This window comes from Oncorhynchus mykiss, chromosome 3, assembly GCF_057628025.1.
Source record: "Oncorhynchus mykiss isolate SJ-2025 chromosome 3, ASM5762802v1, whole genome shotgun sequence".
Taxonomy (NCBI): Eukaryota; Metazoa; Chordata; class Actinopteri; order Salmoniformes; family Salmonidae; genus Oncorhynchus; species Oncorhynchus mykiss.
In genome coordinates, this window is record NC_143024.1 from 66,795,417 (window position 1) to 66,820,428 (window position 25,012).

At 42.4% G+C, this 25,012-nt stretch overlaps 1 protein-coding gene across 1 annotated transcript; it reads left to right on the forward strand.

Moving 5' to 3' along the window:
* The first annotated feature begins 964 nt into the window (after positions 1-964).
* On the forward strand, positions 965-9,189 carry creb1b (cAMP responsive element binding protein 1b). Its single transcript, XM_021597386.3, has 8 exons — positions 965-1,132; positions 5,146-5,258; positions 5,804-5,950; positions 6,187-6,287; positions 6,379-6,527; positions 6,788-6,970; positions 7,063-7,219; positions 7,631-9,189. The coding sequence occupies exons 2-8, from the start codon at positions 5,154-5,156 to the stop codon at positions 7,773-7,775; spliced, it is 987 nt and encodes a 328-aa protein (XP_021453061.1). The 5' UTR covers positions 965-1,132; positions 5,146-5,153; the 3' UTR covers positions 7,776-9,189.
* The last annotated feature ends 15,823 nt before the right edge of the window (positions 9,190-25,012 follow it).

Consider the following 25,012-nt stretch of genomic DNA (forward strand, 5'->3'; position numbering starts at 1 on the left):
GCAGTTTGAAGTACCTGTGCACATGTGCAGATAGTTTGTGTGACTGTGTGAGAGCAAATTATTGCATTTGCGCTCATCTCAATGGGAGCATGTGTTCATCTGCTCAGACGTTGCTGACGCCTGCCAAATCCTACAACGGATAGGTATTTTAGGTATTAGCTAACCACATCATGGTCGCGTACCGCTGCTCAGAAGTTGCATGCATCAACCAATGGGTGCATGCCAAGTCATTGACTCTGCAATCGAGCACCAGACTACTATACCACATGATGTGGTTAGCTGACGCACAAAATACCTATCCATGCATTGTAAGATCTGGCATGCTTTCGCAAATTCTGAGCAGAGGGACGTAACCAAAATGTATAGAAATCTGGTGCCGACAGATGATGCATGCAACATCTGAGCAGGGGAACACAACCAATATCTGTCTCTCTGCTTGTGGAAATATAATTTTGCTGAGTCTACATTTGAATTACAGTAAATCTCAATGTGACCCACCAGATTCAGAAGCTTAAAAACACTTTAGAAAAAATCGTGAAAACCTCATTCGATTTTGCCCAAAACTTTGAGAGAAAAAAACAAAAAGTGAAAACAAGTAATGATCTTTTTTATTGTGTTTTATTTAGTTTTGGAGTCAAATACAGTAAAATAGTGTAAGTATCTTTTAGTTTTTGATACATTTAGCAGTTTGTTAATTATTTGATTTCATATGTATAATAATACTATAATAACCTTGGGACACACACAGCACAGGTTGCCACATTGTAACATTGCACTTCACTTGGTTGGCACGTACCAACTAGTCGCTACAAAGTAACCTCGCTAAATGTATCAAAATATGCTTCTACTTTGTAACAGAATTATGACAATTTATGTCTCGCCTAAACGTTCGTTCCTTTCCGCCCATTTTCGAGATGACTTCGGGCTACTCCGTCAGTTGTTCGGCTTGTTTCGCCCATCATTCGGTCGTTCTCGATGGTGCCGCTGACGATTTGATTTTCGTCCCTCTCGTTCTCTGTGTTGTTGTTCTCGGTGACGCGACGGAGGTGTAGCCTGACGCGGTCTCTTACGTGTCGGCCTGAATAAAAGTGGAGCTCCGAGGGCCCGGGAGTGACCGAGGGAGTCTGTTTCGGTAAGAGAGGACTAGTGTCCAGGGGAAGAGAGACAAGGCGCGTCCCACATAAACTGTATTCTGGTCCGGTTCATATCGGATGAACAAAGAGATCATGGCGGCGGGCTTGTTTCAGGCAGTCATGCAGGCATGGAGGGAGGGGAGGCTGCTGCGGCTAGGAGAAAAAGGCAGGGAATGAGGAGTATGCTAGCTCGCCAGTTAGGATCGAGAACATTGCTTGTTTGGACAGCATAGTCTGTGATGCGACATTACAAGCAAATGCGCACTGTGATCAAATATGAGACTTTCTGCTTTCTATAGCCTATTGAAGGCTACTCGCGCGCTGCGGGTCTTCTTGCGCAGCAGCCTTTCCCTCGCCTGTAGAGTAGAAATGCAAAGGGAGCTGTCTTAGATTTTATGTAGCCTAAAAAATGTAGTGGTCCTATAAGCCAAACTCAACTGCTAAATAATTGTTCGTACGAAAAATGTGTTGGGTATTATTGAACTTAAATTCTTAAAGTGAATTTAACAAAATTATGTATTGGCTTTCATAAACCAGAATAAGAAATTTCGATTTTATTTATAGGGGTAGGCCTAGTCCACTTGTCAAACCAACTCTTTGGGAGAAGGGTTGTTGCTGTGCTGTCCTAGTCTATAATAAGAAATCGTCAATTTAGACAAGTGCCCTAATTTGGTATTATGTATCCATATGCCTGGTTCGCTATAATAATATGACCCATCACATAATGCTAGTCTATTTGCTTCTAGTCGGGTTTTTTTGTGCCAAAATAAAGTTATGTAAGTGTAGTCTAGTCAAAACATCCTCAAACGCATTAGGCCACTATGAGTTTTTGGTAAGCCTATTTTGGATATTCACTTATTATACAGCATGATATAATGTTATATATCGCTCTCAAAAGTTCACAAAAATTGTCGCGAACTAAATGTAAAACCAATGGTAAGCTATTTATGAATGGTATGACACAAAGAGGGCGTCGCTGCTCTCCATGTGGCTCTCTGTCTTGTCACTGAGCAGATATAAAGTCGATATGTACAATTGAATGTAAACACATATATTTACAGTTTGAAAATGTGTGATATGGTGGTTAGAGAAATCTTTTTTATACTGCCATGTTGCACTGAGCCTTGCTGTGGAAAACTACATTAGTGTCCGACTTTCAGCTGTCTCCCTCAACTTCAATCCTCGACTATTGTCTACAGTCGGTTACTTAAGCCTTACCGCTCGAACACACCCAATGACTTTTGAAGAGGGCGAACTCTGTAAGATTCAACAGAGACGTTATGCACTGTGACCGACTGTGATGCAGTGTGTGAGCTCACGATGCATTCATTTCTGCCTTCTTTTGAATGGGACTTGAATAATGATGAATCATTCTACACACTATTACTGTTGCATTGCTATTTAGTAAACTTTTTTTTTGTAATTACTTTGTCAAAATATTTTTGTCAAAATCAATAGGCTACACTCATGGTTGATAGCTTTATTCCACAAATGTTCTTCTGTCGTGCTCTTTCTCTATGGTTCTGAAAAGGTTAAATAAAATAAAAAGGGCAAGAAAAAAAAGTTGACTAGCAGGGGAGAATGAAGCTGTTTCTCTCCCTTTGTCTGCAACAGGCACCTCTTTCATGACCCTGCTTTTCCACTGAGGGAGGGTTTGTGGCTGCTGGCCCTCCCTCCCCTCCACAACCAGACTACCATGTTTAGCAGCCAGCCAATGGTCACTGGTAGTAGGGGAATTGCCAACATTGTATTCTCTGACAGACAGAGCTAGCGCCGTTGGGGTGGCACTGGCAGACCAGACAGGCCAGACAAGTCATAACACATGTGCCTATGGCTACAGACTGCCTGAGAGCACTGTCCCATGTGTGTGTTCTGTCCTAGCTATCCCTGTTAGGTGAAACATTTTTCTGGCTAGTCTAGAGACATGGCATATTGACAAGACAGAGGAGTAGGAGGCGGAAGTGTTTTGGGAATCTGGGAAAGGCCTCTAGCGGATAAAGCCATTGCATGACATGTTGGTAATGGGTTTCTGGCAGTGCACATGTTTGCCAAGTCTGAGTTAGTCGGACTCTGTGGAGTTTAGCAACAGCTATCGGAGAATATTTAAGCTTAAAGGTCTAGAGAAGGAAGAAAATGGCATGAGTCCAAAATGGCACCCTATCCCCTTTATAGTGCATTACTTTTGACCAGAGGCCAGCACACTATCCCGTAAATAGTGCACTACTTTTGGCCAGCGCTCTATGGGTCTCTGGTCAAAAGGCGACTCACGGGCCAAATAATTTTATCTGGCCCCCCAAGTTTTCTGAGAAAGAATTCATCGTTTTTAAAGATTTTTTTGTTGGACATAAAAGACTGAAAAATCACTAAGGAATTAGCTCAAAATTATTTTAATTTAATACATTTGTTCCCAATTATTCCCACGCATAAATAGCGAGGCATATGTGATTGTATTCCACTGTAAATAAGGTTTAAAATGATTCTGTTTTTGTCAAATATTGTTTGGGATTCTTGCGGTCTGTTTGGACTGTACAAATGATTTAGAACTATGTTCCGGCCCTCCGACCATCCACACAAGGAAAGATCAGCCCACGGCTGAATGTTATTGGGGACTCCTGATATAGGGTATAGGATGCCATTTCAGGTGCAGCCATGCTGTGTTTGGCAGCCATTAGGTGGATGTACAGGCCTTCTGCTGAACAAGGTGTCCCAGAGGACCAGAGGGAAATGTCAGCTGCCCAAACCAAACACACGCTAGCTGCTAGGCCCTATACCCACGAGGAGGAAAGTGACGCATTCCTTGACAATGAGAAGAATGACCTCTCCAGGGGATAGTGGTGTGTGTTTATGTCAAATCACATTTTATTGGTCGCAAACACATATTTATCAGATGTTATTGCAGGTGTAGGGAAATGCTTGTTAGTGTGTGTGTGTGTGTTTATAACCTAGGAATGGGTCACTTCCTTACTCCTCTATGCCAGTCTCCAAGGTATTCCTCAGCCAGAACGGAATCATTTGTTCTTTATAGTAATGCCAAATGTTTTCCACGGTTGTCTCAGGACATTCCTAAAAAGATTTCCAGCCCAAAAATCACATTGTCAAAGGGTAGCCCCAACTCTCTTATGTACCTTTAGAAGAGTATGATAAAGCTTAGGAATAGCCCTGAGAACTTATCCACTTACATTGGACCTCTCAGTTACATCCGTGAGAAGCGGCTTCGCCCCGCTTGACTTCTGAGAGAGGTACAAGCTATCATGTTGCCAGTCACTTTTAAGTGACACAAGACATATACAACTGGGTCAGTTACAAACAGTCACATAATCCACATCTGTTTCAGTTATTAAATACTCCGTTCATAAAAGCTGGAAGGACGGCTGTGGGCAGTTTGCAGAAACACTTGCCTAACAGGGTTGATTCTAGAGACAGGCTTTCCACTGATTTCCTTTCAGTGAGGTGTGAAGGTAGATTAATTACATGCATTGCTCACAATCTGCTATTACACGGTAATTAGCATGATAATAGCACATTTTTCACCTTTATTTAACCAGGCAAGTCAATTAAGCACAAAGTCTTATTTACAATGACGGCCTACCGGGGAACAGTGGGTTAACTGCCTTGTTCATGGGAACAGTGGGTTAACTGCCTTGTTCAGGGGAACAGTGGGTTAACTGCCTTGTTTAGGGGCAGAACGACAGATTTTTACCTTGTCAGCTCGGGGATTTGATCTAGCAACCTTTCGGTTACTGGCCTAATGCTCTAACCACAAGGCTACCTGTCGCCCCAAATACTATCTGTTGTGTTGAATCCTTCAAAAATAAGTACCAGTAGAAGGTACTATTAAGCACAATACTACCATATCTCTCAACGAAAACCAGGTCAAACCAGCTGAAATGATCATCAGCATTACTGAGATTTTCTCCTCAATGATCATAACAAGACATCCATAAAATGTATCAGAAAGTCCCATCTAAGCCCTCTCTAACCCTAATGTCCTTCTCTCCCTTTTCCCCTATAGCTAAGTCGATGACCATGGAGTCGGGAGCAGAGGTTCATCAGGGAGGAGACACGGCAGTGTCAGAGATAGACAGCCAACAGATCTCCCAGGCACAGATAGCCACCCTGGCACAGGTAAGTAGCCGACCCATCTACCTACCACACACTAGTACAGTATAACATTACTACTACCATTCACAGGTAAGCCTACTCTGCCTCCCTATCACACACTCGCACATTACAACTTCCACTCACTACCCCACTGACTCATCTATGACTGGACCCAGTCCCTCACAGGGTTGTGAATACTCACTGACTGACTGATAGGGAATGGTCTGCCACTTCACACACCCAGCAGAAATAGTCAACCCCCCCCCCCCCACACACACACACAACTTCAGTTACAGCAGAACAGGCTGATGCAAGCAGGAGACAGTAGAATGTCACAAAATATACTGTACATAATGACATCATTCACGCTACCGCTTCATTCTCATATGCACACCAATGCAGTAAATATGTATACATACAGAGACAAACAAATGTAGCAAACAGGTGTTTTTATAAACAGAAGTAGTAGGGCCCAGAAAACCCCAAGTTTTTCCAGACCAGGAGAACTTGGGGGTTCTAGTTATAGGTGTGTGTCCCCTGGACAGCAGGATTATGTTTATGCTTTGCAGGTTTCCATGGCAGCAGGTCACGCCACATCCAGCGGTCCTACGGTCACCCTGGTGCAGCTGCCCAATGGCCAGACGGTCCAGGTTCACGGCGTCATCCAGGCCGCTCAGCCCTCTGTCATACAGTCACCACAGGTCCAGACTGTTCAGGTGAGTAGACCTTCTCATCTAACCTTTATTTATAGAGCTTTGTCGTCAAGATAAAAAACTTTAACAAAATCCTAGCTTAGAAACAACAACTTAGCACTAGAAGAATTCACTGTAACCCCAACCAGACCTGGTCATAATAAACCAATTATGATCACCAACCCTGGTATTGAAGAAATACAGTGTATGTAACTATTTGTTCCTGCCCAGCACTAACACACCTGATTGGACTTTTCCAGATCTCCACCCTAGCAGAGAGTGAAGACTCTCAGGAGTCAGTGGACAGTGTGACTGACTCTCAGAAACGCAGAGAGATCCTCTCACGACGCCCCTCATATAGGTACACTTTGGTGTGTGTGATAATGCAGTGCTGTGATTACTGTAGGTGTTTCTTGGTGTTTATCTGACATCCTGCCCTGTAACCCTAACAGGAAGATCCTGAATGACCTGTCATCAGGTGACACCCCAGGGGTTCCCAGGATCGAGGAAGAGAAATCGGAGGAGGACACAGCGCCCGCAATCACCACGGTTACCATGCCCACATCATGCCCCATCTACCAGACCAGCAGTGGCCAGTACAGTACGTCACGTTTGACCCTTTGTTCTTTTACTCAACAATGTCATGGTCATCGGAGCAGCAAAAGTTATTTTTTCAGTCACTGACAGAGGTAATTTAAGAGGGTATTTTAAGCAAGATGTTTAGTTGCTAATGTTACAACCTTATTATTTTCCTTCTCTCGCTCTCTCTTTGTCTGCCCTCATTCTCTGTCTCTCTTTGTATTCTCTTTGTCTCTCTCTCTCTTGCTCTCTCCTTCCCTCCCCTTCCCTCTCCTCTCCCAGTCGCCATCACCCAGGGCGGGGCAATCCAGCTGGCCAATAACGGAACAGACGGGATCCAGGGACTGCAGACCCTGACTATGACCAACGCTGCGGCCGCCCAGCAGGGCACCACCATCCTGCAGTACGCTCAGACCTCAGACGGCCAGCAGATCCTGGTGCCAAGCAACCAGGTGGTAGTGCAAGGTGAGTGGTAGTGCCTTACCTCTTGATATGGATAAAACGCACAGTCAATCGGAGTGTTTGAGATCGTTTGGATCGTTTCCATTGTTCCCCAGCTGCGTCAGGAGATGTGCAGGCCTACCAGATCCGCACGGCCCCCACTAGCACCATCGCCCCTGGGGTGGTCATGGCCTCCTCCCCTGCCCTGTCTGGCCAGGGGGGCCCAGAGGTAGAAGTTACCCGCAAGAGAGAGGTCAGACTCATGAAGAACAGGTAAGGACAAAGTGGGGTTCCCTTTGGAGACCTGTAAACCTTATAATAAGCCATTTTAGGGCTTATACATGCTACAAGTAATCAAACATTATACCTGCTTGCATTAAGTAAAGTGTAACCAAGACCATCAATTCATTCAATTCCAATAACGTCATGTGTGGTGACGGATTGCTAGACACAAGACAGATAACATACAACACAAAACATGTACAGCATAAAGGAGTGGAAGAATTCTATGCAGCCACAGGCTATATATACACATATTTACAAATACAAATGAAGAAAAACTTCAAGAGTTTTTGGCACAAAACTAGAAGCTGCTCTAGAGAAGATGATGTGTACCATCCCATGCTAGCTGAGCCAATAGCCAGAGGTTTCCCTAACTGTGTCTTGGTTCTTGTTGTGTCACAGAGAGGCGGCCCGCGAGTGTCGCAGGAAGAAGAAGGAGTATGTCAAGTGTCTTGAGAACCGCGTGGCCGTGCTGGAAAACCAGAACAAAACCCTCATAGAGGAACTGAAAGCACTTAAAGACCTGTACTGCCATAAATCTGAGTAGCTTCAAAATAACCCATCCTAGCCCAACTGTCACTCCCTATTCAGCGGGCATCAGACTGCCCACTGACCTGTACAGAGACTCTGCCAAGCATTGGCCTACGGGCATGACCCATGACATCTGAAGCAAGAGGATGTGAGAGAGAAGACAGAATGAAAATGGATTGATGGACGGGAGATCAGTGATGGACAGTGCTTTGTGGGAACTGTAGTAAACATGACCACTTTGGCCCATACGTCCCCCAATCTCCCATCCACCAATCCATTTTCACCCTGTCTTCTCTCTCACATCCTCTTGCTTCCACTCCTTCTTCTCCCGCTCACTTGTTATCCACCTTTTCATCTTTCTTTGCCTCTCCCAACTTCTCTCAATATTATCCCACCGCGGAACTGAAAGGATGAGGATTCATTCGTCAGTTGTGGTTCCAGGGATAACGTGGTGAAACATAACACTAACTCTTTTACACTATTCAAGCTTCTTGTTTGGGGTTTGAATACTGGGAAGAGAAGTCACAGACTTCTGACATAGTCATTTTTTATTAACCCAAAGCCTCTTATCTCTTCACTAACAATGGTTAGCCAATCAAACCATAGGGTTAGTGTCTGAATGTCCAATCAGCTCAAGAGGAAGTCAAGACAAGGAAGTCAAGGTAGCCTCCAGAACCCTGGCATTGGAGTCAGTTAAGACATTGTAGATTTCCCTGGGCCCGGTTTCCCAAAAGCATCTGAAGGCTAAGTTCATCGTTAGAACTTTTGTAGGAGCCTCGTTAAATCTCGTTATTAACGTTGCACTTGAAAGCGCTCGTAATCTAACGCATGCTTCAGACCACTCGTAGAACAGCAGTGCGTCGTTAGATGCTTTTTTGCCCTCCTTTATGTACAGAAGATCTCCGCTAAACATCACATGGTTTTATCCGTCTCTCTGTGTCCGCCGATAACTTCAGAACAATGTTGACTACAAATGCAAAGGTGCTAATGTCTTTGTAATTGATACAAACAAGCAACGTATAAAAATATGCTTCAAATGAAAACCGAGATGACTGCATTAAGATATAAACAGTAGGATGTAGGCCTATTTCAGTCCTATTGAAATACATACCATGTTCAATCAATTGAGTTCTATGTTGCTACTTGTAGGCTACTGTTTGTAATTTGTCTCAATATATTTCATGATGTGTAGCCTAACGTGCTTAATGATGTGCCAAATCTTTGATTTAGTGGGTAAGCATTAGACTAAGGCGCCTCAATATTTGCATCCATGGGTGGTAATATCCGTAGCCGCGGGAAGTAAGGGTGCTGAGGGTGCTGCATCACCCCCTGATAAATCACAGTAAACCAAATTAGTGCACTAGGCCTTTGAATAAACCAAATTGGTGCACTAGGCCTTTATTACCCCTGTATGAGCGGAGAAAAATACTCATCCGCAGAGCGGGGAAAAGCACCCCAACTCGCCCGTCGACAAAAAATTTCAGCACCCCCACCCCAAAACAACTTCCTGCGGCCATGGTAATATCGCTCTAGGAGCTGATCTGTCGTCAGTATTGTGAAATAATTATAATGTTGAGGAAAGTTCCCTTTCTTTCAATCCTATCAGTATCAACACATGATCAAACGACGCTCTTAGCGAGCGTTCTCTCTGTGTGGTGTTTTGGGAAACTCTTGTTACATATTTGGGAAAGATACATTGTTAAAGCACGCCTAAATTCCATCGCTATCAGGAAACCGGGCCCTGCTCAGTAGATCATATGAGATCAGATGATGTTATTTTCTAGATCTCAGTGCTTAGGTTAAACCTCCATAATCAGCATAACCCATCAACTCGGATTCATCTTCCATTTCAAGTGTCTTGGGTATTTTCTGTATTTCGTTACATTTTGATATCTGAGATTTGAGCTACTTTTGTTACGCTCTAAAGATTTGAACTGTTGCTAGGTGGTGGTGGAATATGGATCCCATATAACTACTGAAGAAAACAGATTCATGTCTGAATACTGGAAAAAGTTGTCAGTACACACTACATATGGTTAATGGGTAAATGGCAATTATATGAGATTAAATTCACCTAAGTAAATCTTGTTGGAATAGATACATTTATAATCTCCGGCATACACATATTTATGGTGAGTGTACTACTGTACATACATTCAGTACATACATTACAGTTCAAACGTTTGGGGTCACTTAGAAATGTTCTTGTTTAAAAAAATAAAAAATAATAAAAGCACGTTTTCTGGGGCCATGAAAAGAGCATCAAATTGATCAGAAATACAGTGTAGACAATGTTAATGTTGTAAATTACTATTGTAGCTGGAAACGGCAGATTTTTAATGAATTATCTACGTAGGCGTACAGAGGCCCGTTTTAAAAGGCTAATTGATAATTCTAGGCAAGAGTTCCTCTGTCCAGTGTCTGTGTTCTTTTGCCCATCTTAATCTTTTCTTTTTATTGGCCAGTCTGAGATATGGCTTTTTCTTTGCAACTCTGCCTAGGCCAGCATCCCGGATTCGCCTCTTCACTGTTGACATCGAGACTGGTGTACTATTTAATGAAGCTGCCAGTTGAGGACTTGTGAGGCGTCTGTTTCTCAAACTCTACACTCTAATGTACTTGTCCTCTTGCTCAGTTGTGCACCGGGGCCTCCCACTCCTTTTCCCATTCTGGTTAGGGACAGTTTGTGCTGTTCTGTGAAGGGAGTAGTACACAGCGTTGTACGAGATCTTCAGTTTCTTGGCAATTTTTACATGGAATAGCCTTTATTTCTCAGAACAAGAATAGACTGACGAGTTTCAGAAGAAAGTTATTTGATTCTGGCCATTTTGAGCCTGTAATCAAACCCACAAATGCTGATGCTCCAGATACTCGACTAGTCTAAAGGCCAGTTTTATTGCTTCTTTAATCAGGACACCAGTTTTCAGCTGTGCTAACATAATTGCAAAAGGGTTTTCTAATGATCAATTAGCCTTTTTAAAATTATAAACTTGGATTAGCTAACACAACGTGCCATTGGAACACAGGTGTGATAGTTGCTGATAATGGGCCTCTGTACGCCTATGTAGATATTCCATAAAAAATCTGCCGTTTCCAGCTACAATAGTCATTTACAACATTAACAATGTCTACACTGTATTTCTGATCAATTTGATGTTATTTTAATGGGCAAAACATTAGCTTTTCTTTCAAAAACAAGGACATTTGTAAGTGACCCCAAACTTTAGAACGGTAGCGTATACGATTACATGAACAATTCGTTAGTAGGTTTATGTAGGACTTGGGATCAATCTTCCAACATCACAGACATAGATACTTTATATTCTGTTTATGATAGGATAAAGTAGTACCATATTGTATTACATATTGATTATTTTTCTTTTGATATAATTACAGTACATGGAGCCTACAGCATGTGTAGATTTTACTATGATATTTCTATTGATTTGATAAGAAAATTGTTATGCATAATATGAAACCAATATAGATGAACGTATTTGTATCATATATTGCAGCACATAAAAAAATATAAAAATATATACATGTATATTCCTTTAGCTTACCAGGCCTATTACAATGTCGGCAGCTATTTAAGAAAAAGGCCTTTTTTAAACTCATCATGCGTTGTGGTGCTCTGCTCATCTTCTTTTGAGACAGGTGAGTGAACAGCCTGTTGGAAGCTATTACGACCCATAAGACATATTAGTTCAATTAGTCCTCTGGGTTTCATTAAGCTGTAAATGGTTAAGAAATAAATGTGATTCTGCCGGCCACACCACTGATCTGTACAGAGGACTGAGAGCCCTAAGTGGTTGTAAAAGCCTCTTGCGAATGTTGTAACATGCTTACTATAAATGCATTTCATCACAGAGCCCCCCCCCGGCCTAGATTAGGAAGCAACACCATCATGCAACGAAAGCGTCTTTTCTTTTTGTTAGATATTATGTCATATGTAATGTCACGGTACAGTAAATGCATTGCTTCCTACATTTTTTGTCTTGGTTTGTACTTTATAAATAAGAATTCATTTTAGACACTAGAATATTCCTGAATTGAATGTGAAATAAATACTTGGTTCAGCCAACGCCAAATCTGTAATATCTTTAAAAAAAAAAACATTATTTGTGGAAATAATCAGTACCAAAATCCTAGTTTGTTAGTCTTTTTGTATTCAGGAGGACGCATCAGGAATCTAAATATATTGATCCTGGGTGAACCATGAAAAACAAATCAACACATTGGAATTGGAATGTATCTTCAGTGTGAATACCCAGATTCATCTCATGCACATCAAACATATAACAAAGCATAACTTCTTGAGTTTTCAGTTTTCTGTTAGGATGGGGGGGTAGTTTGTTAATGGTTATAATTTTTACTGTGTTTGTACGTTGAGATTCAGTCAATCCAGTGTCACTCTGCTTTCTTTATTTTTCTACATTAAAAGACTGTTTATAATGTACAGCATTCATCATATTATGTGAATGGTATTGTAAAAAGAAAAGTGGGTTGGGTTCGTGTGAAATGGTCACAGAAGGTAATGTTTCTGATTATCATTGTGCAAGGGTAGCACTGTAATTTTGTTCTTCTGTTGCTTGCAAAAGGCAAAGCCATCTATTGAGTCGTATGAATCATTACCTTGTCCTGGCCCTGCTCTTTCAGTTTTTACAGATGCTTTGACAAGTCATTTGTGCGGCTGAATCCAAGCATGACAAATTGCAGAGGTAATCTCTTAGCATAGCTTTTTCAGGGTAGATTATAGATTCATGCTGAAGGGATGCAATTTGACACAGCACACCTTGAGTTTCAGCTTTGCCGGCTCTGTAAAACTAATTATTTTATGACAGAGCAGGTCAATGGCGCTTACAAAACAGTAGGTGAGGTTTGCTTGAACAGAAGAAGAATTCATCTTGAATTAATCTTGACAAAATACCAGTGAAGATACCAAGAGGTAAACTTGCCTATAGGCTTTTGTATTTAGCATTTAATTCAATTTAAGTAGCTGAATGAACAACAAAAAAATATCAATAGCCTACAGTGGTTTGGTTTCTGTACCATTTTGAGGTACACAACCTAGCTTTACTTCCTGCATGAACAGCCTGTCATAGTGGAACTTTGAACAATAACCTTTTTCTAAACTTTTGTGCCCTGTTTGAATATTGCCAATTTTACAAATTGTAATCTTTAAATACCATTTATTGTACATAATGTAATCCTGTTAAGGGAGGTTTTATTGTGTTCCAGTTGTGTATCTGTCCATTGTATATACTGTCTGTGAACAGCATTAAACTAAAGCGCCCAACGATCCACACTTTAGACAGATACAAAGTCGCGGGGAATAGGGGTGCTGTCCTCTGATCAATAAAGAAATAAACAATTAATCAAATTAGTGCACTAGGCCTTTATTACTCCTGTAGAAGTGGAGCAAAGCAAAGTACTTGTCAGCTGACAAAAAATCTAGGAAAAATGTCAGCACCCCCACCCCGAAACATCTTTCCACAGCCATGGACAGATAGACATTTGACGCTATGTGACACATTGTACCACTCTTTTGTAAACATTTATGCCACAATAAATTGCATTCAAAGTGCCTTATTTGTCATCATTTTATAGACTGTTTTTAACTGTCAAAACAATAACATGTTCGAAATGCACGCGCAAATCATCAGACAACGTTAATTTCCTGGTTATTATCCGTTCGCTCTGGTGGTGTTACATTTGGCGAGCACAGCAAATAATCACAGAGCTAGCGTGATGTCAAGGTAAATATCAGCTTACCTTGTTAGCCAGATAATTTCTCTCAAGACAGCCAACAATATAACTAAATGTAGCTAGCATATGAGTCCAATGTTTAACGGCCACATTGTTTACATCAAAAGTTAGCTAGCAGCAGTAATTATCTCACTACCAATCTGTCTCTCCTAGCTCTTCGTCCACTTCCTCCAAAACGCAAATATATTTTACCCAGGTGTATAGCTCACTTAGTTTCAATTAAGAAATATACTGTAGTTTTAATGACCCACTAGCTTGTGCTACGCATGTATTATTGACCTCGTGTTACTAGACCTAGCTAGTGGTTTGTTTACATTGTAAAGCTATAGGAGATTATTGTACAAATGCTGATGTTTATTTTTATTTATTTTCTACCCCCTTTTTCTCAACCGGGTTTCGACATATCCAATTTGTAGTTACAGTCTTGTCCCGTCGCTGCAAAGGTCAAGAGCCGTGCGTCCTCCGAAACACAACCCTGCCAAGCCGCGCTGATTATTGACACACTGCCCATTTAAACCGGAAGCCAACCGCACCAATGTTTCAGAGGAAACACCGTCAAACTGGCGATGTGCATGCGCGTGACCCTCCACAGGCGCGATGGAACAAGAACATCCCTGCCTTGCCAAACCCTCCCCTAACCCGGACGACGCTGGAACAATTGTTTGCCGCCTCATGGGTCTCGCAGTCGAAGCCGGCTGCAACACAGCCCAAATCAAATTTTATTTGTCACATACACATGGTTAGCAGAAGTTAGTGCGAGTGTAGCGAAATGCTTGTGCTTCTAGTTCCGACAATGCAGTAATAACCAACGAGTAATCTAACTAACAATTCCAAAACTACTACCTTATACACACAAGTGTAAAGGGATAAGGAATATCTACATAAAGATATATGAATGAGTGATGGTACAGAGCGGCATAGGCAAGATGCAGTAGATGGTATCGAGTACAGTATATACATATGAGATGAGTATGTAAACAAAGTGGCATAGTTTAAAGTGGCTAGTGATACATGTATTACATAAAGATGCAGTAGATGATATAGAGTACAGTATATACGTATACATATGAGATAAATAATGTAGGGTATGTAAACATTATATTAAGTAGCATTGTTTAAAGTGGCTAGTGATATATTTTACGTCATTTCCCATCAATTCCCATTATTAAAGTGGCTGGAGTTGAGTCAGTGTGTTGGCAGCAGCCACTCAATGTTAGTGGTGGCTGTTTAACAGTCTGATGGCCTTGAGATAGAAGCTGTTTTTCAGTCTCTCGGTTCCAGCTTTGATGCACCTGTACTGACCTCGCCTTCTGGATGATAGCAGGGTGAACAGGCAGTGGCTCGGGTGGTTGTTGTCCTTGATGATCTTTATGGCCTTCCTGTGACATCAGGTGGTGTAGGTGTCCTGGAGGGCAGGTAGTTTGCCCCCGGTGATGCGTTGTGCAGACCTCACTACCCTCTGGAGAGCCTTACGGTTGTGGAAGGAGCAGTTGCCGTACCAGGCGGTGATACAGCCCGACAGGATGCTCTCGATTGTGCATCTGTAGAGGTTTGTGAGTGCTTTTGGTGACAAGCTGAATTTCTTCAGCCTCCTGAGGTTGAAGAGGCGCTGCTGCGCCTTCTTCACGATGCTGTCTGTGTGGGTGGACCAATTCAGTTTGTCTGTGATGTGTACACCGAGGAACTTAAAACTTACTACCCTCTCCACTACTGTCCCATCAATGTGGATAGGGGGGTGTTCCCTCTGCTGTTTCCTGAAGTCCACAATCATCTCCTTAGTTTTGTTGACGTTGAGTGTGAGGTTATTTTCCTGACACCACACTCCGAGGGCCCTCACCTCCTCCCTGTAGGCCGTCTCGTCATTGTTGGTAATCAAGCCTACCACTGTTGTGTCGTCCGCAAACTTGATGATTGAGTTGGAGGCGTGCGTGGCCACGCAGTCGTGGGTGAACAGGGAGTACAGGAGAGGGCTCAGAACGCACCCTTGTGGGGCCCCAGTGTTGAGGATCAGCGGGGTGGAGATGTTGTTACCTACCCTCACAGGATCGATGCACCAGTCGGAAGGCAACTTGTGGTGATAATGTAGAACTGCATATTAATTACACCAGGATGATACAAACAAATTACAACTTTATTTCAAGCAACATGTATTTTGAAATTAAATCAAATAACCTTAAATAATTCCTTTCTGCACACACTCATGTGCTAGTAATATCTCTCTCCTGTGCATGTCATCCTTAAGGCCTACCTATCTTCATTACAAGGATAGGGCTTGCACTAATCCATTTCATGACGGCATATACAGTAGCTGTAGAAGTCAAATCGGATATCCTTCATAGTTAGCCTCATTAATTGTCTAATGAAAAAGAAAAACCCACACACTGATCTTGCCAGTATCAGCCTTTTAAATTCTTTCAAGTTATTAGCAAATTATCCCCACACACCACAAAAGGCTGTAGAGGGGAGAATGGTTCATAATAATGGATGGAATGGTATCAAACACACTGACACAATGTGTTTGACGTGTTCGATACGTTCCATTTTCTCCATTCCAGCCATTACTACGAGCCCATTCTCCCCAATTCAGGTGCCTCAGGCCATCTGTGACACACACATAAATTATCTCTGATATGTGATTGTGTTTCCTATTTCTAATATAATTTGAAATGGAGAAAACATCTCAACAAATTGTAAACAATGTGTGAGGATTTACTAATCCGGTTTCAGTATAGAAATGATGTTCAAGTGCATTAAACATGTCCACGAGCTCAATATTAATCTCTTCGTATGTCTGCATTTGGCATGCATGCCATAAATAATCTCACATCCACTGTAACCAAAGGGTAGAGCATGGATAGGTCTGAGTGGAGGGACCTTGCACCTTCTCCTCCAATACAGGTACAAGACAATACAGTTGAGGAGGTAGGATGCGATTAATCAAGGAAAGACAAAGTAAGGCAAAGCCCTAGTAGCCTTCGTGTGGTGATGTCACCTGCCCTGAGAACTAAAGTACTGTTATCCTAGCCCAACCAAGATTATGGTTTTTGTAGGATAATGGACGCTGCTTTGTGGGTATGAAGTGCTGTTGTGGACAGGGGTTGCATCCTAGGTCAGCCATACAGAGATTGTTACACCTTTAACAATGATCAACGACATCAGCTGCAAATCTGTGCAATATAATCAGACAAAATGAGAGTAAGTGACAACCAAATAAACCAGACAAACAAGGAATGTTAAATGACCAAAAAATGCACTATACTTAAATCAAAGAATCAACACTATTTCATATCATACAAAGAACGCATATGTAAATGGTTAGTGGGTTTAAACATTCATCTTACTCCAAAACAAGAGATGATAGTTAGATGAATAGTGTCTATTACAAATAATAGCCAGAATGTCAAGGCTGGAACAGAAACCTGCACACACAGTAGCTAGACCTCTTAAGAGCAAGGTTGTCCATGCATGTTCTAGGTCTATGCATTGTTACTTTTAACAGTATTTTGGTAGTCCTACAACCAATTGTATCAGTAAACCAATAGCATATATAACACGTTGGAGATATACCCTTCAGTCTCTCCAGGACTTGGGACTTTCTTTGGGACATTCATCCACAGACAGGATTTATCAGCTTTCACAGGTCTCTGTATCTGAGGTTGGGAAACAGAAATTAGACCAGGACTTGCTTCATTATTCTCAAGTGATATAACATTTTATATTTTTGTTGCAATTGTGTTTTTGTATTTTCATAGTTCTCTCTTTGGGACTGGAAAGCTGTTCATTAGCTAGCTACTAGCTATGTAGCTAACATAGTTGATTTTACCAAGTCAAGCTAAGAGACGTCCTGAAAGACACTCTTCCCCCGGTACTGCTGCTCATTCCGTTCACCAGCTCCTCATTCCGTTCACCAGCTCCGGAGGTCTACGTCACCGGCCTTCTAGGCGTCACTGAACAGAATTCATTACCACCAACAGCGAATGTCTTGTCTCATTACGTCCACCTGGTTCCCATTCCCCCTGATTAATATGTGTATATACAGTGCCTTGCGAAAGTATTCGGCCCCCTTGAACTTTGCGACCTTTTGCCACATTTCAGGCTTCAAACATAAAGATATAAAACTGTATTTTTTTGTGAAGAATCAACAACAAGTGGGACACAATCATGAAGTGGGGCCGTTAAAAGCGCAGAGAGCATCATGAAGAACAAGGAACACACCAGGCAGGTCCGAGATACTGTTGTGAAGAAGTTTAAAGCCGGATTTGGATACAAAAAGATTTCCCAAGCTTTAAACATCCCAAGGAGCACTGTGCAAGCGATAATATTGAAATGGAAGGAGTATCAGACCACTGCAAATCTACCAAGACCTGGCCGTCCCTCTAAACTTTCAGCTCATACAAGGAGAAGACTGATCAGAGATGCAGCCAAGAGGCCCATGATCACTCTGGATGAACTGCAGAGATCTACAGCTGAGGTGGGAGACTCTGTCCATAGGACAACAATCAGTCGTATATTGCACAAATCTGGCCTTTATGGAAGAGTGGCAAGAAGAAAGCCATTTCTTAAAGATATCCATAAAGTGTCGTTTAAAGTTTGCCACATGCCACCTGGGAGACACACCAAACATGTGGAAGAAGGTGCTCTGGTCAGATGAAACCAAAATTGAACTTTTTGGCAACAAAGCAACACAGCTGAACACACCATCCCCACTGTCAAACATGGTGGTGGCAGCATCATGGTTTGGGCCTGCTTTTCTTCAGCAGGGACAGGGAAGATGGTTAAAATTGATGGGAAGATGGATGGAGCCAAATACAGGACCATTCTGGAAGAAAACCTGATGGAGTCTGCAAAAGACCTGAGACTGGGACGGAGATATGTCTTCCAACAAGACAATGATCCAAAACATAAAGCAAAATCTACAATGGAATGGTTCAAAAATAAACATATCCAGGTGTTAGAATGGCCAAGTCAAAGTCCAGACCTGAATCCAATCGAGAATCTGTGGAAAGAACTGAAAACTGCTGTTCACAAATGCTCTCCATCCAACCTCACTGAGCTCGAGCTGTTTTGCAAGGAGGAATGGGAAAAAATTTCAGTCTCTTGATGTGCAAAACTGATAGAGACATACCCCAAGCGACTTAGCTGTAATCGCAGCAAAAGGTGGCGCTACAAAGTATTAACTTAAGGGGGCTGAATAATTTTGCACACCCAATATTTCAGTTTTTGATTTGTTAAAAAAGTTTGAAATATCCAATAAATGTCGTTCCACTTCATGATTGTGTCCCACTTGTTGTTGATTCTTCACAAAAAAATACAGTTTTATATATTTATGTTTGAAGCATAAAATGTGGCAAAAAGTCGCAAAGTTCAAGGGGGCCGAATACTTTCGCAAGACACTGTATATATAAATAAATATATATATATATATACGTGTTTGTTTTTGGGCTTCGTCACCATTGTTTTCATGATGTACTTGATTTTAGGTTCCTATCATTATACAGCGTGACAACAGGGGTGTCCATTGAAAGTAGACTAGAAACAACTGGAACCTAAAACACCATGAGCGCCCACTAAATTAGCCTAAGAACAGGCAAACCAAATTAAAATCCACACCAAACTTAGAGACAAGAAGCAAACCAAAAAGTGGAGCAAAATGAATACAGGGAAGATCAGATAAAGGATTGTTTGTCTAGAAATCAAATAGGGAGAGCCAACTAAAGGTGTTAACCCTCCACATCTCTCAAGACCAACAGACAACACTTCTGTAAATTACAAAAGACGGAATCACAAAGCCATGTTAAGTTCGTAAGAAAACAAGCCTGTCTTTTTGGACTTTCAGGATTTAAAGACACTCGTACTTCTCAAGCAGTTCAAAAATTGCCTTCACGAAAAGGGTTGCTACCTACATATATGAGCACAAGGATCTCACTCCTGAGAAAGCTGCAGTTCTTGTAGATGACCAAATCACCCAGTAGTTATCTCTACGCAAAGAGCAATCCAGAGAAGTCACCTCCTACTGCGAGGTTTCAGTCCTTTTCTACAGTGCCCAAAGATAAGGATTGGCGCCAAACTGTTTTTTTTGTATCTGCCAGTTTGTCATTAATACCGTGGGAAAGGACACATTGTCTCTGTGTCCTAAGTTGAAACATAAAAATAAGAGAGAGAAAAAGCAGTTTGTTCTTGTGGGAGCAATACAGCCCATTAAGTTTCTGGTTGTGACTGGTGTATCTCCTAAACAACATTTTGGATCGGATCCTTTGTTTCAGTTGGGTTTGTGTTTCTGCAGAGTAAGTAGCCGGTGAAGATACTGCGAGCTATTCATTTGAAGGGTGTATTGCCTTTGTCTGACACTTCAACAACTGGTTACAGTGTGTCAGTGCAAGGTGTGGAGTTGGGTTGCATGGAAGTTCTTTTGTATAATGTGGAACTTGAGTCTGTCCCTAACCCAGACGACGCTGGGCCAATTGTGCATTGCCCCATGGACCTCCCGGTCACGGCCGGTTGCGACAGAGCGCGAACCCAGAGTCTCTAGTGGCACAGCTGGCGCTGCAGTACAGCGCCCTTAACCACTGCACCACCCGGGAGGCCCCCTGTTCCAGTTACGCTTTGACAAGAGATACTGAGGTTGGCTCACAATGGTAGTATGGCAGGCCATTTTGGGGTCAACAAGACGTATGACCGTATCTTGCATAAATTCTTCTGGCCTGGTCTGAAACAAGACTTACTATAAATCCTGTTGTGCTTGCTAGTGGACGGGTAAACTGAACCAAGTTGAACCGGTTGCACCTTTGCTGCCTATTCCTGCTTTGAATAAACCTTTCAGCATGGTTCTGGTGGATTGTGTTGGTCCTTTGCCCATTTCCCCGAGGCCATTCCACGGAGAAAAATCACAGCTCCGTGTGTTGTTAAGGCCCTGATGAAATTATTTTCAGCGTTTGAGCTCCCGCAGGTAGTGCAATCAAACAAAGGTTCGAATTTAATGTCAAAGGTCTTCCCGCCACTGCTACAGCAATTGGGTGTTACCCATTGCCCCTCTAGTGCCTACCACCCAGAGTCTCAAGGTGCTCTTGAGAGATTTTATCAGACTTTGAAGTCAATGTTAAGAGCTTACTGCTTTGAGTTTGAGAAAGACTGGGATGAATGGATCCCTCTTGTGCTGTTTTCAGCGCAGGAGGTTGTTCAGGAATGTCTTGGTTTTAGTCCGAATGAGCTTGTGTTTGGACATCATGCCAAAGATCCTTTGAGCTTGCTGAGAGAGAGGTTGCTGCAGGGCAACACCTTAAACACAAAAACAAATCGGTTGGAGCACGTTTGCGCTTTTCGATACAGATTGCACCGCACGTGTGAGTTTGCCAGTGAGAATCTGGAGAAGGCGCCAATGAAAATATAAGTTTGGTACAATTGAAGGCCCGAAGCCGCACTTTTGATGTGGGTGACCAAGTCCTGGTTTTGTTGCCCATTCTGGGGTCACTGTTGCAAACTCGCTTTTCAGACCCTTACCCTATAGTGAAAAAAAATTGTAATCTAGATTACATCATCGCCACACCGGAGTGCAGGGAAAAAAAACCTGGCTGTGTCATGTCAACATTTTGAAATCATACTTCACCCTCTATGATCGGGCGGAGAAGTCAGTGGAAACCGGTAGTGATATTCTGCTTTTAGTCTTCCTCAAGAGCACAAGGAAAGCCCAATACACCCTGTGCCTGTTGTGCAGTTGAGTAACTCAGAGATTCTAGAAGATCTTGATGTCTTACTTGTCTATGGAGGAAAAAGGCAATATTGTTGCAATGCTTTAGAATATCAGGATTTATTCTCAGATGTGCTGTCATCAAGGCAAAGGGTGGCTAATTTGAATAATCTCAAATATAAAATATATTTTGATTGGTTTAACATATGTTTTTGGTTACTATATGATTCCATATGTGTTATTTCATAGTTTTGATGTCTTGACTATCATTCTACAATGTAGAATAGTACTGTATGTTAGCAAGTTTGATCTGCTGAAGGGATATTGGCAGGTCTCTCTGAGTGTGCCAAAGAGTTGTCTGCTTTTGTCACTCCTGATGGCTTGTTTTCCTACCTTCATCTCCTGTTCGGGTTATGAAATTCTGGAGCCAAGTTTTAAAGGCTCATGCACATCGTGCTACATGACCTGGAAAATCACCAGACCCCAACACCTTCAGGATATTAGGATTCTGTTCGGGCATTTCGCAGCTCACAACCTGAGAGTTAACCTGTCAAAGAGCGAAAATGCCAGAACAACAGTGAAATATCTCGGGAAGGTGGTGGGGTAAGGAAAAGTCCAACCGGTCCTGGCAAAAGCGGTGGCCATCAATAACCTTCCAGTGCCAGCTCCTCAACAGGAACTGCGCTGATTCTTGGGAATGGCAGGCTACTACTGGACTTTTTGCAAGAACTTTGCTGAGATTCTTGCGCCACTTACAGATTTGATCAATGCAAACGTTGTTTTCTGGTGGAGCCCTGACTGTCTGGAGGCTTCTGAGAAGACAAAGAACCTTTCGGTGCTAGCTGCTCCAGATTTCCGTTGTCCATTTGCTTTGTACACCGATTCCAGCGACGTAGGAGCAGGGGCTCTGCTCCTACAGAAAGACGATAACAATGTTAAGCACCCTGTGGGGTACTTTTCAAAGAAATTGGCTTGAGTTTTTATATTTCGAGGTTGGATGTTAGCACGTGGGGCGCACCAATTGGTGTCACCTCGTTAGTCAGTATGGTTACACCTGTGCTGGTTCGTCACCTCGGAAACCACATGTTTGAGTCTGTTCCATTGCTTCCATTCCAGCCATTAAAATGAGCCTATTAAAGCGCACTATTCAATTCAGAAACATCATGTCCCTAGACACCTCCATCTTCCAGGAGTTTGTTTGCCCTGCCCTACAAGCTGACTGTCATGAGTCCACGCCTGGTGTGATGGTTGACCTGTATAACAGCACTCTAAGGACCATAAACAGCCTTGCCCCTGAAAAACACGTAAACTGTCCTTCCAATGGTCATCGCCATGGTTCACAGAGGAGCTGAGTTGCGTGAAGACCAACGATGTGTAATAAACCCTGGATAATTGACGGGATGCTGTGTTGAAGCCACCGCACAGCAATCTTGTTACTCCTCTACCATTGTAAAAAAAGATTTTGGAAGCTATAAAAATGCATTTATTAATGTCTACATTTGTTTTTGACACGTTTATTCTATTTAGACACCTTAATGCATACATAATTATGTTATATAAATAAACATAAAAATAAAACATTTTCCTTAAAAAAAAGAATTGTAGAGTACAAATGTTACTGTTCCCACAACAACAAACATACTTCCATACTTTTAATTTTGTCCTTGAAACATTTAACTGAAATACTGTAGAATTCCATTCATTCCTATGGAGGACTGCTCTCCAGGGGAGTGCCATTATGGCCGGCAGGTGGCTTCAAAGCCCCTCAATGGTCAATACATAGAATCAGCAATCCAGGGTTTATATACAGTACATCATTGGCCGCAAGCTAGAGCGTCTGTGGAGAAGTACTGGCCTAACTGTCCACCTACTGGCTTATAAAGACCACCAGGCTTGCTATTACAAAGCATTAAAGTAGCCCGCTCCACCTTCTACTCTGACATGATAGACAACAACCGAGGAAATCCTAGGACCTTGTTTTCCACCATCAGTCACCTCCTCCACCCTACAGACTCTGGCCCTCCCATAGCAACTACCGAACAATGCAATATATTTGCTGAGTTCTTCAAGGCTTAAATCAACACCATCCGAGAGAACATACTATCCTCCAAATCTAACCCCACTCTGGCTCCTACACCACCACCCATATCTGCTCATCCTCTAAGTGACTTTGCTAACATAAACTAATATAAAAAAATGAAAACTACCAGTGGCACTCTCGACCCTATTCCAACATCACTGTTCAAAACATGCTCAGCTGCTCTCATCCAGGTTTTTAACAAATCTGTTCAACAAGTCCCTCCATAGCGGGCAGGTGCCGTCACTATTCAAAATTGCTGCCATCACCGCTTTGCTCAAAAAATCATCTCTTGACCTAGACCTCCTCTCAAACTACAGACCTATTTCCAACCTCCCATTTATATTTAAAGTCCTGGAGAAGGTGGTGGCAACTAAAATTCACTCACACCTCAGCGCTAACCAGCTTTATGAAGCTCTCCAGTTGGCTTCAGACCCATGCACAGTACTGAGACAGCCCTGGTGAAGGCTGCTGTTAGTGACCTGCTCATGCCTGCAGATATAGGATTCCCCACCATCTTGATTATTCTGGACCTCAGTGTTGCTTTTGACACAGAACACAGCAGCACACTGCCATCTGTGGGACTGCCCTAAACTGGTTCACCTCCTACCTCTCTAACTGCAAGCAGTATGTGTAAATAAAAATGTGTTCTTATCTGACTTGCCTAGTTAAATAAAGGTTCAATAAAAAAAATGTAACAAGTACAGTCACATTCGGTGAGGCAAGATTAGAAGAGTCCGCCATAACCATAACAGAGGATTCCACCATAACCTGCGGTGTGTACCACAATGGTCGATGCTAGGACCCCTTTCCACCTGTTGTCTATTCCATTTGCACAGCATGTGACATTTATTGTCAATCAGTGTTGCTTCCTAAGTGGACAGTTTGATTTCACAGAAGTGTGATTGACTTGGAGTTACATTGTGTTGTTTCAGTGTTCCCTTTATTTTTTTGAGCAGTGTATATTTGCTTTGTTGTTATCTTACTATTTTACTTTTATTTGATGCACTATGAGATTATTCTTGTATATTGAAAAGCACTTTGCAAATATTTTAAGTAGTTAATCACTTTTCTTTGCCATGTAGTGGTGTAGCTAACTACTAGAACTACATTACTCCTTTGGCAATAAAAAATGTAAGAAAATATGGGTAAAATATGCATGTAAGGGCGTTCGTCTGTAGGAGGAAGAGAAGCGGACCAAAGCGCAGCGTGGTGGTTATTCATGTTTTAATAAATCACTACACATGAACAAGAAATGTGAAAACGCAAAACAGTCCTATCCTGTGACAACAAACACAGTGACAGGAACAATCACCCACAAACACACAGTGAAACCCAGGCTACCTAAGTATGATTCTCAATCAGAGACAACTAATGACACCTGCCTCTGATTGAGAACCATACTAGGCCGAAAACATAGAAATGCCCCAAAACATAGAAAAACAAACAGACTGCCCACCCAACTCACGCCCTGACCATACTAAATAAATACAAAACAACAGAAATAGAGGTCAGAACGTGACAGTACCCCCCCCCAAAGGTGCGGACTCCGGCCGCAAAACCTTGACCTATAGGGGAGGGTCTGGGTGGGCGTCTGTCCGCGGTGGCGGCTCTGGCGCGGGACCCCACTTCACCATTGTCTTAGTCCGCCTTATTGTCCGCCTCCCTGGCTTACTCACCATGGCCACCCCTCTCAATGACCCCACTGGACAGAGGGGCTGCT